Source organism: Eleginops maclovinus, chromosome 6 (genome assembly GCF_036324505.1).
Source record: "Eleginops maclovinus isolate JMC-PN-2008 ecotype Puerto Natales chromosome 6, JC_Emac_rtc_rv5, whole genome shotgun sequence".
Classification (NCBI taxonomy): Eukaryota; Metazoa; Chordata; class Actinopteri; order Perciformes; family Eleginopidae; genus Eleginops; species Eleginops maclovinus.
This window is the reverse complement of record NC_086354.1, coordinates 7,393,854-7,410,649: the sequence shown is the minus strand read 5'-3', so window position 1 is coordinate 7,410,649 and position 16,796 is coordinate 7,393,854. Positions and strand designations below refer to the sequence as shown.

At 42.2% G+C, this 16,796-nt stretch overlaps 1 protein-coding gene across 1 annotated transcript in view; it reads left to right on the top strand.

Annotated features, from left to right (window-relative positions):
* The window catches only part of LOC134866123 (cadherin-24), an 86,000-nt gene extending 69,825 nt beyond the window's left edge, over nt 1-16,175 (top strand). Inside the window, exons 8-14 of the mRNA XM_063886107.1 lie at nt 2,430-2,551; nt 5,120-5,237; nt 8,136-8,305; nt 8,363-8,456; nt 11,360-11,567; nt 12,829-13,318; nt 15,187-16,175. Coding sequence (XP_063742177.1) covers nt 2,430-2,551; nt 5,120-5,237; nt 8,136-8,305; nt 8,363-8,456; nt 11,360-11,567; nt 12,829-13,318; nt 15,187-16,152 — 2,168 coding nt within the window. The 3' untranslated portion in view covers nt 16,153-16,175. The remainder of the gene's footprint in view (nt 1-2,429; nt 2,552-5,119; nt 5,238-8,135; nt 8,306-8,362; nt 8,457-11,359; nt 11,568-12,828; nt 13,319-15,186) is intronic.
* Nucleotides 16,176-16,796: the final 621 nt, after the last annotated feature.

Genomic DNA, 16,796 nt, shown 5'->3' with positions numbered 1-16,796 from the left:
AAAACACTTAATGTGTTTTGGTTTAAAGAGGAATGCCGACAATTTTGTGTATATTTGTTGTTGAAGACAAATGCGAAGAAAAAGCTAAACTAGCCTTTCTGAATGCTTTTCGATTTCCATAACGTGGCACTCATTCCCAGGCCCATTGTTTCCCTAAAAGGTCATGAATATATAGTTTCCTTATTTTAAATGGCTGAATAATCTTATTTAACAGCTGGGAAATATAGCTTTTTGTAAACCTCACTCAAGCAACAGAAAATAGTGCATTTGTTGGGGAATGTTTTCAGACACGGAATAATTTCAGTAAAGAATATTTTTACACAGGTTACAAACATTATGAAAAAACAAATGTTACCTATTACACCAGATGTTTTACAGAAGAATATGTGACAATTACGTTCAAACAAGTTGTATTTTAACATTGGATGACCCTGTGATTGGCCTCTCCTGTCCAGTGGCCTCTGTGGGGCAGGACTAGCAGATTGTCTTGTTATCTTTATCAGGTTCCTACTTTGACACCCTAATATCAGCCATTGTCTTGTTGGTCTACTTTCTGTTTCGTTATTCGAGCAATCTGACTCTTGCTCCCCTGTTCTGCTCTGCTCTCTTACATTTGATGAAGCTGGGCTCCTTGTAGAAAATGAACCAAATAGGTTTTATTTCTTTAGAAAAAGGAACTCTACGGTAGGGGTGATTGGCAAGTAGTGGAATCCTGGTATGCCTGAATGCCCAATAACACCGGTAACACCCGCTAACGCTGCAGACCTAATGTGGACTGACTCAAAATACACTTTAAGATCAATGTTCACGACATGGACAAAAACATATCAACCGATCACAAAGGGTGGTCTCATTGAATGGATCTCTGTGGTACAAAAAAGAAAATATATTAGACTTTGAATACAATGACAATATGGTATGATGATCAATTGGATTTTGTTGTTTCGATCAGATTTGTTGACACAATCAAATATAGCACATCAGCAGATCAAATGGGATTATCATTGGTTGACAATGCTACTTGTTCAGGTTCTGTGTCAGATTGTGTACCAATAACCAAATCTGAGGTTTTTGTGCAGAAGCCAATGGTGTTGGATGATTAGAAAACATCCAATGCTTCTTAGAAATCACAGAAAATGACTGCCTTCTACTGAAAAGGGTGCCAGATCACAAAATGCTGATACATGCGGGGGCATGGCATCATCAACCCTCATTTTTCCAGTCAGGATGTCTTTTAATTAACACAAGTCTCCTGGCACATTCTAATAGTCATTCTTGGCAGGTCCCAAGCCATTATTAGGGATCCCTGTCTCAGCCCTTTGAAAACTCAATCTAAGCAGTTGGTGTAAAAGTGTGAATATTGATGGAGAATGCCGACCGGTGGCTGCTGTGTGCAAGGAGAGGAAGTTGTTTTCCTGCCAAGTCTTGTGCTGGACAGACTTAATCTTTGCTTAAATCTACTCAGGGCTTCTTGTGGCGGCAGTGCCGGTAAGACTGGAACGGCAGCACAGCGAGTACCTGTCTTGAATAATGAGCTCTATCTAATAAACAGACTGTGTTGACACAAACCACAGTAGGAGTCCTGCCATGGCCACGGGCATGCCAGAGCACCCAGAAGCATTACAGCAAGAGCTCATTTTCAGCTTTTCCGGGGCTTGAAGCAGTCGCTGTCATCCGTGACACCGTGTTACTGCTCTAGGTTTGAGAACATGGTGTGGGAGGGTTTCTGTGTGTGTGAGTCTTAATTTAAAGTGTGGCCCAGTGTGTTGCAGGCTCAGCTGCTTAAATAAATGACTGGATGTGTGTGCTTGTTAGCCAGGTTACTGCCTGAGCCCTACGCAAGAGCAGCCTAAAATGTAATGGTGAATGTTCAGCTCAAAGTGCGTTTCAAGCGTGGCTGTGAGAACTTCATGTTCAAGTGTGTGTAGATATCCAAGTGAATTGGGTGTGGGACACCCTCTGCCAATCCGTTTAAACTTCACTCTTGTGTGAGTGCATGCAGATAGACTGCTTTCTATATCTTCCCTCGGCTCGCTCTCTAATTTTTCTTCGAAACACACACTTGACGCTGTGAGATGCTTTGTCTAAGAATGGAACAGTTTGATGTGGAAAAATGTGACTGCTGTGGGAGCAGCAGTGGTACTCCAGCTGGGAGCCTGTGAGCTGTAACACCATCCAAATGAAAATAAATTCTCTGCTGCGGTGTATTTCGCCAATTTTGTTCTCGCTAATGTGATATGAGTGCTGTTGAAGTTTCCGGCCAACGACCAAAAAGCTTGATCCCACCTATGAGGTCAATTGAATGGATCTAATGGAGTGCATACATGGCCCATCTGTGTTGAAATACTAGTGATTGTTGCATTGGGGAAATGTATTCATACATTTTATGCTGTATTGTAAACTGCTTGCTTCTGATTTGGCTCTTTCAGACAATCCCAGCCAGGTGTCAAGAGTTATGGTTGCAATAGAGACACTGGACCTGAATGACAACGCACCCGAGCTTGACCGGCAATACACAACAGCCATGTGCGACTCGTCCTCCATTGGACAGGTCAGTATGTGTTCAAGTCTTATGTCAATGTATCAGCCTGCATGTTACAATACAAAGATGTTGAGACACTACGTCCATAAAATAACTCCTGGAACAAGCTTTTGTGTGTATGAAAATGGGACAATCCCAGTGGAAATAGGTGTGGTATATCATCCTTTTTCTCCTGCAGGAACATGATAAAATATAATTGGATGTATAGTCGTTGTAACAGGTTCTGTTTTGGTCTCGCGCTTCTCCAACCGCCCTGGGAATAATTCCCTGGGACTATATTTTTGCACTCCCGTGGTTATACTAAACGCAGGTTCCAGTTTCTCTAAATTGCAGAACATTGTGATTCGTCAAGAAGGTATAAAAGAAGCTAGTGCCAAAACCTTACAACGTGTTTTAAAAAGTTCAGGTTAAGGGAAGTCCCAGGTTGTCAAGTTCCTGTATTGGAAAAGGTTTGTCGTGTTCATGTTAGTGTTCCAGGTTGTATCCAGGGTTGTGTTGGTGAATCAATAAATCTACTGCAGCGTCTTTCATAATATATAAAGAAATGTTCAAGTCCTGCACGTCTGGGCTTGATACCTTATTGTATTTATGTTTGAGTGAAACGCTGGGGATATCGGTTTGCTACTTTCATCCAGGCTGAGATATATTCAGAATTATTGGATGGATTGTTATGAAATTGTGTACAAACATTCATAGTCCCCTTAAGATGAACCTTTTGTGATCCCTTAGCTTTTTATTTAGCGCCATCATTGTGTACTTACTTTAATCTATGATATGATACATGTAAACAGGTGAAAATCCTTTAAGGGAGCTTATAGTTTGTCTTTACTGCTAATACATTTTAACATGCTAAAATGCTATGCAAAATACTAATCCACATGTAAGCGTAATCTTTGTAAACAGTCTTTGTTCTCAAACAACATTTTTTGTCTATAAAAAAACACAACGAAATGATGATATCATTTGTGACAACTCAGAATGAATATAACGACGTACAGTTTAATGTCACAAGCCAAAAATACGTAAAACGTTTCCGAACATAAAGGAGTTTTACAAAAGAAGGCCCTTGGTTTGAAAGGCAAAAATGCATAAAAAAACCTTTATCAAAATACTTGTGTTTGTGTGGACTAGGCATAAGAAGAGGAGTCTGGTAAACATTGTACCATCTAAACATCAGTTTGCTAATTCAAAACATGCCCTAACCCTAACTCTTACCCAACATGGCCAATGTGTAAACTTACACAGCCAAGCCTCCTAAAAAGAAACACGCAGTACTTCAAAGCTGTTTACCTTCAAACGTAAGTAAGCTCCATCTTCGCCATGCCTTTTCATGCATAGGAGCATATACAGTTTAGCAGTACCAAGCGGTATCTATTCAGATATGGCAGCATGAAGCTACAGTGTGCCAATTCACCATCGAGGTGAACCCTCCCTGGCCTCTTATCGTAACAGAGCAGCTATTCACATTGTAATTAAACTCGCTCAGACTGTCTCCATCCGTTTTGCTTTATTTGTGTTTCTACATTTTTTTGTCTTACTTACTGGATCCTTTCTCAATTATAGAAATTATCTATGTTAGTACTCCTCAATCTCTCCCCAGAAACCTTGTTTGCTCTCTCTCTTCCTCTCGTCAATCTTCAGTGTTCCACGCTGGCTCCATTCGCCTTGATTTGGTGTCTTGGCCCATCTGTTGTTTTTGCTGGTGTTTTTCATTGCTCCACTTGTGTCTTTGTTGTTTTCGCCACTAAAACTGTGATTCTATGGCAGCGACGTTGATTTGTTTTCCTTCTGTGATGTTCACATTTGTGTTTGTGCACACTGCGAGTGGGGGGACAGTTCAAGGAAGAAAGATTATGATATCGCCGAATGTGTTAGGACTGTGCGTGCACGTCTATGTATGACAAGTCATTAGCGCCAGAGCGGGGTTTGAATATTCACACCCAGCAACGAATAACATAATGCCACTGTACAAAACAAATGTTCTCAAGGCTTAGAGACAGTGACTAACTCAGAGAGCATGCGGCACCCTTCATCTCGGCGTTCAGTCTGGTAACAAGCACTCGAAAGCATTTTTTGAAATACATCTTGCATAATGACGCCCAGAGTTTTTCATTAAAAATAAATTACCCATCAGCTTAGGCTGCGAGAGATTTGTTTCCTGATTAATTTTCGTTACGATTGCCACTGTAGGCTCGGTGCAGATGCTTTTACTAAATTGAAAGCCACACCGCATTGTATCTTTGAAAGGCGATTCACGTCAAACACGGTTATTTATTGGGTGTGAGCATCAGACACAGTTCGCCCGTGTCTCCATACTAATTGTTTGGCTTGTTTTCCTGCTGACGTTGGCTAATGGTTTGTAGCTAAAAGCACTCTGTGTAACTGTTTCTGCCATTACCTTATTTCTCTCTGCTTCCAACTTACACACATACACATGTACACACACACACACACACACACACACACACACACACACACACACACACACACACACACACACACACACACACATATATATATATTCCCCTACCCTCCCCTCACCCAATCTCCTCTGCTCTCTCTATCTCCTGGTTTCAGGTGGTGCAGGTGTTGCGGGCGATTGATAGAGATGAGGGAGGGAATGACAGCACTGTGTATTTCAGCATCCCTCCGGAGTCCAGTGCTGCCCTCAACTTCAGCGTCAGGGACAGCGGTGGTAGGCACTCAATCTTTCCCTATCTCTGTATATCTCTTTAATTCCTTTTTCTGTGTTCCCTTGGCGGACATACTATTTTTTTACCCCCCACTTTTTTAAGGCTCTTAATCCCACGTTTTCTTTCCGCCTTTCTCTTTCCATCTTCGTCCTCTCTGTTATTTTTTTTTCTTATTCTCTCCCCTCAGATCCTCTTCTCTCCACCTCCCCCTTCCCCTTTTTTTTTCTGTCTCTGCCTCTCTTTTCCGCCATCCATCTCCCGACTCCGGTGGCCCCATTGTTTTGCTTTGTTATCCTCCTCTCTTTCAATCGTCCCCCTTGTTTGTTTTCCCCTTATCCTCTGCGTCCATCCTGTCCTCCCAACAACCACGTATACTTACTGTTTACAATAAAAAGGTTTTGAAGAAATCAGAGATGCCTCACTTGATTTACATCAACTCTATTCAATTTAGATACTTAGTATTTGTTTCTTGCGCACTCTCTGCTGTCTTACGGCCATTTTCCTGCACAAACACACAAGGATAGAGTGCAAAGCACACATTTTCATAGACACATGCAGAACAGCACAAATGCGGATACATACACTTTAAATTCAAGGATGTTCTGCTCATTATTTGCTAAAGTTCATAGACATTAGGGTATTATTGTCGAATACTCATTTCAATAAATAATAAAAACTAAATTCTGCATTCACCCACAAATATATACGCTGCTACATTCATAACCCTGTTGGTTTTGCCCAATTTTTTTTTGTTGCAATTCCATATAACCTGTGGAGTTTTTGTTGTTAGCACACGCAGGTATGTTTTCAGTCAGTGTCTCAAACCAAAACACATTTTTTGTATTCCTAAGCCTAACCAACATGCTGAATAATACATTAAACATTGGCCAAGCTGACATTTTTGAATTTTTTTGAAACCTGCATCATTTGCTGCCAATTACATAAGCCAGCATTCCTCTTCTTTATTCACCTCTCACTGTTTTGCTACATTACTTGATACATTTCAGGACTATCAATCAGTACAATGTGGATTGTTGTGTAAATATACCACTTATAAAAATGTTCCAAACTTTATTTTCGATTTCTTGAGAACCTTGGAGGGGCAAAAAAATCATTAGGCCGTCCAATTCTGGTGAATATTACAGAAGAATCTTGAAAGAATTTCAGTAAACTTTATAAAATGTCTCCCCGGACTCAACGATAGAAGTATTTGTATTTACACAAGGTCAGAAAGAATTCAAAAAACATGTTTTGGGAAATAACAATCATTAATATGCTAATGATTGCATTTTACCACAAAGGTCTAGAATTCAATGATAGAGATGACATTTTCGACTGAAATGCATTTGAACTTCAACCTGACGGCAAGGTGTTAGATCTATTTGATTTAAATCTGATATCTACCATCTGATAGCAATGTTACAAACAACAGCATGATCTTTAATCACAGTAGCTCATGAGCAAATAACTTATTTGCTATAATTTTCAAGTCAAAAGGTTTATTTTCAGATGCAGAATAGCTTCATAGTAGTTTTGGCAATAAAAATCCTAAGCCCATTTGACCGTGCAAAATAAATAGAAATAAAACAGCAAAACAAGTGGAGTAGGAACAATAAACCAACCACAATAAAAGAGAAAGTGACCAATGTGTAATTAAATGCAGCAAAAGTAAGTTAAAATAAAAGCAGAATCCCAAATGAAATACTGTACAGTACAAACAAACACTGCTTATTGTAATAATAATGGAGCTGTAAACAGATGGAGATGAAGGCCTTTCCCATTGCAACATTGGCCTGCACATCTTTCCTTAACTTGGATAACAACGAGCAAACCTACTTTATTAAACTGTGAATCTGGAGGACAGACTCGCTGACATGTTAAATCAAAGGCCTCTTTGATGTGTCACCCAACAGTAGAACAGAGACAAAGGAGAACATGTTCTGTTCTCATATGGACAGCTTGTTTGACAAAAGCACGCTTCATTATTTGCTTTGTTGGAAAACGTCACCGATTTGATCTGGGATTCGGATCAGAGACGGTAGTGTTGATGATCCAGTTATGTTAATACGCCTATCATGCTTTTAAATATTTCCCAAACTATGTTTTTGTGCCAAGTCATTCTGGGCAGAACTTTTTGGGGCCTTTTACATTTAATTTAAATCTAAAAGCATGACCCCGCAGAGACCCTTCACAGCTAATATGCCCAACAGTAAGAGAAATCAGACCAATAGAACTCTCTGTCCTTTTAATTCAGAAAACATTCTTTATACGTTTCACAGCGGGAACATTGACAGTATTACAGGAAAAGGGTCTGTGTAGATACAGAGGCAAAAATACAATTATTACATTAACACTAAATGAAAAGGCCGCATTAAATCAAAAAAGTAAGCTAACTTATAAAACTGTTGAAGTAGCAGCCAGTAATAACATTGATAAATTGTAGAAATGGTTCATATTGCACATAACAGTGATTATCTCTTCAACAAAACAACCTGAGGTAGTGAGGAAACAGCCAGTACTAACAAAACTAAATTGTAAAATAGTAATTATTCATGCTTTTTTGGGTTGTCCCTTTACCGTAGTGTGTTTTATTACCTCTGTAGAGCGGCTTTGGGCACCTGTAAAAGCGCTTATAAAGTACATTTATTATTATTATTATTATTATATAGATTTTTGTGGATGTTAATGTTCCGCAAAGGCTAAAATCCCAGATGGAGGTTCTCTCCAGACAGAGGGTCAAAAGAGGTGCTGCAGCTCAGGCAGTATGACAAAAATAAAGAGCTTTTTGAACATTAAAGCATGGAGACATGTCCCGGTAGAGGCACTAAGTACAGTTATAAACTTGAAAATAAGCAGAATATGTCCTCAATAATAACAAATTACTTGTGTTCCTTCTTCAGGCCCCACAGCCAGCCTAGTGCTGCTGTCCCAGCTCCAGCCGCTGTCCCGCTCCGCGTCCTCCACCCTGACGTTCCATGTGCCACTGGTCCTGAGGGACGGCACGTCGGGCCTCACCAGCACGGGGACAGTCACCGTGTCCGTCTGTCCCTGCCTGAGAGGAGGGGCACGGGCCGGAGAGAAAGACAAGGACAAACAGAGCGAGGGCGAGTGGGACTGGGAAAGAGAGGCGGTGTGTCTCCCTCAGCAGTCTTCACTTCCCTCCCCTGGGCTCAGCACCGCCGCCCTGCTGGCCATCCTGGCCTGTGTCGCTACACTACTGGGTAAATACTTTAATAAGTATATTATACTATTAAATAATAGTGGTTTCAATTAGTTAACATTTTGAGTGTGATAATCAAAGAAATAATCTGCGATAAATCATACTTTATCACAAATTTAATTACTAGTATTTACATCTATTCCGGGGAAGATCAAATAAATACCGTTGGGGTGTTGTACTGATATAAGAAATGACAAATTGGTGAGAGAACTCTGAGGGTTTTACTTTATTAAAAATGTCTGAAATGATTGGCATGAAGTACAACAATTTCCCATACTTGGCTAAAGCATTGACAAAGCTGCTTTCACCGAGAGCTGCTGTGATCACCCTCTGTATAATGTCTTGCACTGAGGGTCTATTACATCTGCTTCTGTGATATTGCAAACACCACCTGTTCCTACAGTAGGTACCTTGTCTGCTATCTCCACCTCCTGTGCAACAACAAACTGCTGCATGCTTCAGCACACCGTAAGGGAGCGAGTGCTGTTGCCCTTTGTCATGGATTAGATGTTCCGTTCCTCCGAGGTAGTGATGGTTCTTACTGATGTCCACTGGCCTCCATTCAGTTCAATACATTTAGCTTGTCCCTATTTTCCCACTTACTTTGCTTTTTCACTAAGTTTATGAAAAGCAGTTGAGGTAAAATTTGGTATTGCGATTCTTTTGCATTCATTTTCATTTCAGGGTTTCCAGATTAGTCGAGAGCGTTAACGCGATACAGCAACTAATAAATAAACATACGAATAAAACACAACGGTGAAAATATTGTTTTATGTATAATGTTTTGTCCCTGCATTATTTATGAAGTTGTATCATAAAATGTCCTGCTTGAAAAGGAGTTTAATGCTTATCTCCAAATAAAAAAAAGATGAGTAAATAGTGTTTAGGGCTGTTTACCCTCCACTACATCCCTGGATGCTATAATCTGCATATGAAAATAATGGAAGGCAGCAGCGTAAATATTTTTCTTAGTCACAGCTGCTCAACAGCAGGGTTTACTTATCCTCGCAATTTCGGTCCAGTTATCTCCTCTGGCAAGGTCAGCACTAATCACTGCTAAAATAACAATTCTGAGTGATTATCCGGGGCCTCCGCTTTTTGATAGTGGCATAATAAAATGTTGCTGCCACCTTCGCTGAGACTCTCAAATGCTCAATTGGATAATGTCTTGGTGCTGAGAAGGCTTTGGCTCCTGGCCAGCATCATTGTCATTTCTATTCAGTCCATTGGAGTCATGCCTTGTTGATGGCGGCATTATCATTCTGGAAGTGAACAGTTCTATCAAGGAGGAAACCTAACATGGCGTGAAGGTGATCATGCAGAGTGGCTTTTGGTTAAGTTCGGAATTATGTCCTCTAAGTGACAAGGGCATAAACCGAGCCAAGAAATACATTCAAACTTTATAGCATTAGCATTTTGCCGCTTCTGGTTTCCTCGTCTCAAAGTCAAAGGTCTTGTGTTCGTGTTTGTGGTTGGATGTTTGAAACAAGATCTGAAGTTACTAAACAGCTGTTGCTAACATGTGACTAAGTGAGAACACTCAACGTCATCACAGCAAATATTATCCATCTTTAGCTTAGCGGTGGTGACGTGAAGTTGTGCGACTGTGATGTTGTTAGATTACAGCCTAAACTTAGTATAATATTATAAACGGTAGTTCTCCACAGAGTTTGCTTAAGCAATATTCCAAAATCCAATGGAAAAATCGTATTGCTTTTTATTAAGGGAAGTCTTGGTCAGCCTACAAACATACGCCTTCACTGCCCTACTCTATAAACCTTAGGTTTTGTGCCAGGATAGTTTTGTTTGTCTTGTCTACAAGAGGTTCAAGCTAATCCAATAATAGCATAACTGGGCCCTTCACCAAATGCCAAATGTTCTGACAGAAGCAGGGAAACAGCTCCATCAGGGTCCCATCTGTTTATTAACATGGGGCTTGGCATAAATAAAGTGAATATCAAGCCACTCTCCATGGCTCCTGTGAGGAGAGAAATAAATGTTAATCATGGCATGAAGGTGATCCCTCAAATTCTTATGAAAGATTAGAGGTTTCCCACTCCTTCCAAGAATCATTAGATGAGTTTCATGGAAATCAAATAAATCAAACTCAAGCGATATTAAGGCTGTTCTATCCTGCAGCACCGTAACCACCTGCGGTACATCCATTGAAATAGAGGTCTTTTCAAACTGGGTCCAGTGAAATTGACTTTTGTTCAACCCTGTAACCGTGACCAGGCACAGTCAAAGCTTCTATGGGAAATTAAAGACCCATTGATAAAAAATGACTGCTAATTCTGTATTTTTAGGGTGTAATGAGACTAAGGAAACAGAAGTTATTATAGGATCTTTTTTTTAAATATGTCCTGAGGGTTCCTTTTTGATCACATCTTTATAGAAAAATCTCAATGGGTAAAAGTATAATATTTCCCAAAACGTATTAAGGTTATCAAAAAACTTGTCAAATAGTGCATGACTTTAGCAGAACAAATCCATATTTCTAGGTGGATTTTATCACAGGTTCTAGGACGACTGTCAAAAGAGGTTAGATAGTTTGGTTCTTTGCCCACAGCTGTGGGTCGAATGTAGCTCTCTGCCCTGGGAATATGTAATAAGGTTTCATGGGAGAATAAAGCGTCCATTTGCCTGACTGGAGCTCAAAGTCAATTACACAGCTGAGGCATGCGGTGCTGCTGATATGGTTTACCAGCACTTTAGCCCAATGCCTCTTCTGTGTTTGTTTTGTCTACCTCTTTGTCTGCCTGAATATTTTGCCCTCCTTTGCCTGTTCCTCCTTCCCTTTATTTCCCCTGTGACTTCTGCCCCCTCCCACCTTGTTAATCATTATCTTTCCAATTTCTCTCCCATGCCTCAATATCCTCTATTCCCACCGCCGCCCCTCTGCAGCGGTGAGTGCCCTGTCGCTGTCGCTGCGCCGGCAGAAACGTGACTCCCTATCGCCGCTGGAGGAGGACGACGTACGTGAGAACATCATAACGTATGACGACGAGGGCGGTGGCGAGGCCGACACGGCCGCTTTTGACATCGCCGCACTTCAGAGTGCACCGCACAGCTCTCGCTCACGCGGCTATCGCACACTGGACAGCAGGAATGTGTAAGTAGGCATAATAGTGTGTTAATGTGTGTGTATTGGAGTCTATTTACATGTACACATATATAACTCTTTGTTATTTAATTGCTTCCAACACACATTGCTGGCCTCGTGTTATCTGCTAAAAGGAAGTGGAGGGAGGAAACCAATTTAGCCCTTCAGAGTAAAAGCTTTCATCTTGGTCCAGCACTTAATTGAACCTCTTAAGTAACTGATCGAGTCTTTATTCCCTGATCATAATCAGTCACAGATCAAACTGCCGAGACAGAAGGCTATCAAGCTCTTCAGTCCTTAGAGACCACTTTGTTGTGCTCCTTTGTTAAAGCCCGTTTATGGTCTCCTACATCACAGAGTTGTTTGCACCCACTTTGATGTTTCAGTGGAACATTGTTATTGCCTTTGGACTAATAATTAGCTCAGATGAATTCATGCAAGCCACGTATAAAGGGGCCATAAACAAGTACAAAGGCTGAATTTAGTTGATCGAAAATTGCTTCTCGCAATTTATGGAGGTGGACAAAACAACATGAAAAACCTTTGGATCTATTTGCCATCCATTGCAATATCCATGCAATAAACAATACCTTTGTGAGGTTTTATGTATCAGTTTTTTACTGTGTGTCGCAGAACAGTGGTTAGTTAAACTTTATGGGAACTATGAAGCTGTACTTTATGGTTCTGTTGTAATGCGCCGGTAAGATACAGAGGCTCTTCCACACATTTCCACATACATTTCTATTCCTGTTGTCATGGCTGTAGCAGCAGCTCCATATTGCCTTCTGTTGTTCTGAGAAAGTAACTCTGATCACTTGGATTTGGCTTGGTGACTACGATTCACTAGAACTGCAATACGACAGTTTTACTTTGGTCTTAGAGGGTAAATGTTTGGATAACTTGGCCTTTGTTGGACAAATTTTGCATTTTTGAGGAGAATTTTTTTATCTGCAGAAGTTCCCTAGATGTATGCAAGGTAAACTAAATCTCTGCAAAACCCTTTTATTATTTTTTTCCCACATGAATATGTTTCCTAAAATCTGAATATAATGCAATACGGTACAACACCACAAACAACACTCGAAATTAGCGAAAGTGCGTCTTGTTATACTTATACAGTATACTAGTCTATACTGTATACTAGTCTTCTACACAACAAACCTTTATATCTTTTCAATTGATATTGTTCATTGTCAGATAGTAAAAGATATCCCAAAAACTGACCTGATTTACCAAAGTTGAATTACATGTTTTTCCTTGTGTCTTACAGACGTTATGCCCAACATAACCAAGAAAAAGCTCGCACCTATAGCTGGGCACAGAATCCGGGCATTGAACACAACTACTCAGGACCCGGAGGACCTCTCTATGGCCGCCTCTGTTACAGCAGCCACACGTTACCTGTTCTCCGCCGCACACCAGGTGGAACATTTGAACCGGCCCTGGCCGAGCTGGGATACCGCTTTCCAGGGGGCCAGCCAGACCACTCTCTGGTCATCCAAAACCAGGGGGCCATGGTAGGGGCGATGGATTCCGGGGCGGTGTACATCACTCCAACAGAACTCAGCACGGGAAGCCGAACGGGGAGTCGCACAGGAAGCCGTGACGGAACTGCACCCCAAAGTGGGGTTAGCACGTCGGATGGGGGGACGCCAAGGACCAGTGACAGTCGCGAGAGAGGTGGAGGGACTGGAACTGCGAGCAACTGCACAGAGGGGAGCAGTGAGGACAAAGTGAACAGCAGTCAAGATATGGACTGGGTAAGAAACAATCTGACCTATTTCACACCAAATGCACAATATGGGAGCATAATTCAGCTAATCTAATTTGACCCCAAATATGCTATGACAAGTGTACAATGGCCTTCTGGCATATTTTGTAGAAGAAAGTTAATTAGGCGATTGACAGATGGATTTGGAAGGATGGGTGGATGGATGGATGGATGGATGGATGGATGGATGGATGGGTGGGTGGATGGATGGATGGATGGATGGATGGATGGATGGATGGATGGATGGATGGATGGATGGATGGATGGGTGGATGGATGGATGGATGGATGGATGGATGGATGGATGGATGATGGATGGCTGGGTAGGGTTGGGTATCAGTTGGGTTTTATCCGATACCGGTGCCTACTAATTTTTGAAACGGTTCCGGTGCCGAAACGGTTCTCGAACCGGTACTTAAAAAAGCGAAAACGCACACACGTTGTCAAAAAACAATACCCTTTTATTTCCAGGGCCAAATTGAACACAGTATTAACTTGAATCTTTAAACAATATAAATACAAGTAACATATAGTAATAGATAAACCAATGTGGAGAGTCCCAGCCTGGGACTCTCTTCTATTTGTCCGACACTGGCTGCTGCCGTTGAAGTGCTTGGCCTTTCGTCACGTAATTTATCAAACACGGTGCATTGATCGGCTTTTAAATAAACTCCATGCACTGTCAGATGTTTCATTAAATTAGAAGTGATACCTCCCTTGCATGCTATTGCCTTGGACCTTGGAGCGTTATACTTTCGGCATCTTTATTGATCCTCTCACTCAGTTCTGATCAACAAGTGTGCTGAGTAGCGGCACTGGCGTCAGGTTCAACAACCTTAAGTTGACGCCGGAACACCAGGGGGCAGTATAAAAAGAAAGTCTGGCACCGAAATGAGGCACCGAAATGTTCGTTCTTTTTCGGTCTCGTTACTACCGTTTATGTCGGAACCGGTGCCCTATTGGCACCGCGTTTCGGTGCCCAACCCTGTGGGTGGGTAGAGGCATTGATTGATGGAAGGATGGAAAGATGGATGTATGGGTTTCAATGGATGGGTGGCTGAATGTATGGGTTTGGATTGATGGACGGATGGATGGATTGGATGGATGAATGGATGGGTAAATGCTTAGATGGATGGATGGACGGACGAATGGATGTTTCCGCTAGAATGTGATAGACGTTGCACCTCATGAATTAAAATGAATGATTGACTTTATTAATGATTGATTACTGCATGGGAAAGAGGCATTAAAGATGAATGAAGGACTCAATTATTAAACAAGTGAGTTTGAAAGTAATTAAGCAAATGTAAAATAATAATTACGTTTGCGACCATCCAGATATGCTTTATTATTAAAGTGATTGCAACGCTATAATATCTTTCATCACAACGCCACTGTCCTATAGTGGCAGAAAAGTCTAATGCTGTATAATGCTGGAGGATGGTAATGATTCAGACATGTCAGCTCATTTATATCCTGCTGTTCATTATCTTTTTCTTGGTTTTGTTTTATTTATTAGGCCATATAAAATCTGTCTGGCCCTTCCTTTATTTAATTTCTCAAATATTTTATCTCTCGATCACTTCCCTATCCATCTCCCTCTCACAGTGCAGTGTTAGCTCATTTTAGTGTTCAATTAATATCTACGGCTTCTTCCAACTCTGCCTTTCTTCCACTCTCTCCTTCTGTCTCCCAATCATGTTTTTTTGTCATCATATGTTTCCCCTGCTTCCCACTGTTTGTGTTTTTATTAATTTATCCCAAATTCATCCCATTTTATCTCAACCAAACCTAACAGTACCACACTCTACCCCAACTCCGAACTGAAACCACTCGTGCTCGCCTACGTTCCCTCCAGGTGCAGTCGGAGACCTTACCCAGGGAGCATCACCTCGTCATGACCAGATCCGGCTCCATGGTGGGCCAAGGTCATGCCGCAGGAGGCTGGGTGTGCGACTCGGCTACCCTCCCCCTGGCGGGACGCAGGACCTCCCGAGGGGGTTTATCCCCAAAACAAATGGGCTCCGGTCAGGCTGAATCTGACTCCAGCGGAGGGGGAAATGGAAATGGAAGTGGGGGAACAAACACAGATGGACAGCATCCTGCGAGTGCACGGAACTACGTCACCGTCATACAGGGGGAAATGAATGGACAGAGGGAATACCCCGGCAGCTTGGGGAGAGGAGGACTAGAAATGGGGAGCAACTTTGTGGTGGCTAGGCCAGACAGGGATGGCGGAGGGATATCATCCGTTTACCCAGAAGCAGCTGGGATGATCGGGGACTGGCGTGATCGGATGGGTTTAGGCGGGTATGTTTTAGGAAGGAGGGATATGACCCCTCAGATTTTCCCCTTCCCAGGGCAGCATCGTGGAGCATACGGAGGGGTGATGGGCTTCGGCTCCGGCTGGGTTCCGGGAATGGATGCTGGCCGAGGAGCTCCGGGGCCGGGGGGTCCCTCCCTGGCACTGAGGGTGGGCGAGTTCCTACGCCTGCGTCTCGCCCAGGTCACTTTTGACCCATCTCAGCCACCGTACGACTCTGTGCAGGTGTACGGCCTGGAGGGCACAGGGTCCCGGGCCGGATCCCTCAGCTCCCTGGAGAGCGAAGGAGAGAAGGATGCAGAGAAGGAAGAGTGGGGGGCCGGGTTGGAGGAGTGGGGACCCCAGTTCCATAAATTATCTCAACTCTTTAAAGACAGGGAGAAAGAAAAAGAGGAGAATGAAAAAGATGAAGAAGTTGGTGCCAAAACAGTGAAGGAAAAGAGAGATGAGCCGGAGAACAAAGAGGAAGGAGAGCAGTATGGAGAAAAGGGAAAAAACTGAGGAAACGATAGAAACGAAACAAATAAGGGGCAAAGGGGGTAAGAGAGTGAGGGAGGGGATGGGGGGATGATGAAAAGGCAACCAGAGCTAGAATAATGTGAAGAGAAGTTAAAGGAGAGAAAGATGAAGAGGCAAAGTAATAAAAAGAGACAGAGAAAAATGAGCCTAGGGAGGGAGGAGAGTGCGAGGGCAGGAGAGGGAGTGATTGATGTAATTTAAAGCAATAAGTGTTGAAACGCTGATATGGTTGAGCACAGATACTGAGACAATGCAGAGGCTGCTTCTGCTCGGGGCAGCAACAATTTGTTAAACGCTTTGGACAAAGAAAAACAACCAATACATCTAAGACTCGATTTAATTCAACTCTCACGTATACGGAATTATCAAACAGCAGGAAACAACAAGTGTTGTCGCCGTGCAGGCCTGCTGTTTGTGTGTTTGTGTGTGGAAAAGTCTGGAAGGGAGTACGGATGTGCTAGCAAATAGTGCACAACACTTCTATGTGTGCATATTTAACAAAGAAGGAGGAATCATGATACCCTGGGACGATATCAAGATGGGACTGATGACTGATGATACGTTAGCTGCAACATTAGTTTTCGGGACAATGTGCAAGAGTGAACAAATACAAAGTGAGTTTATAA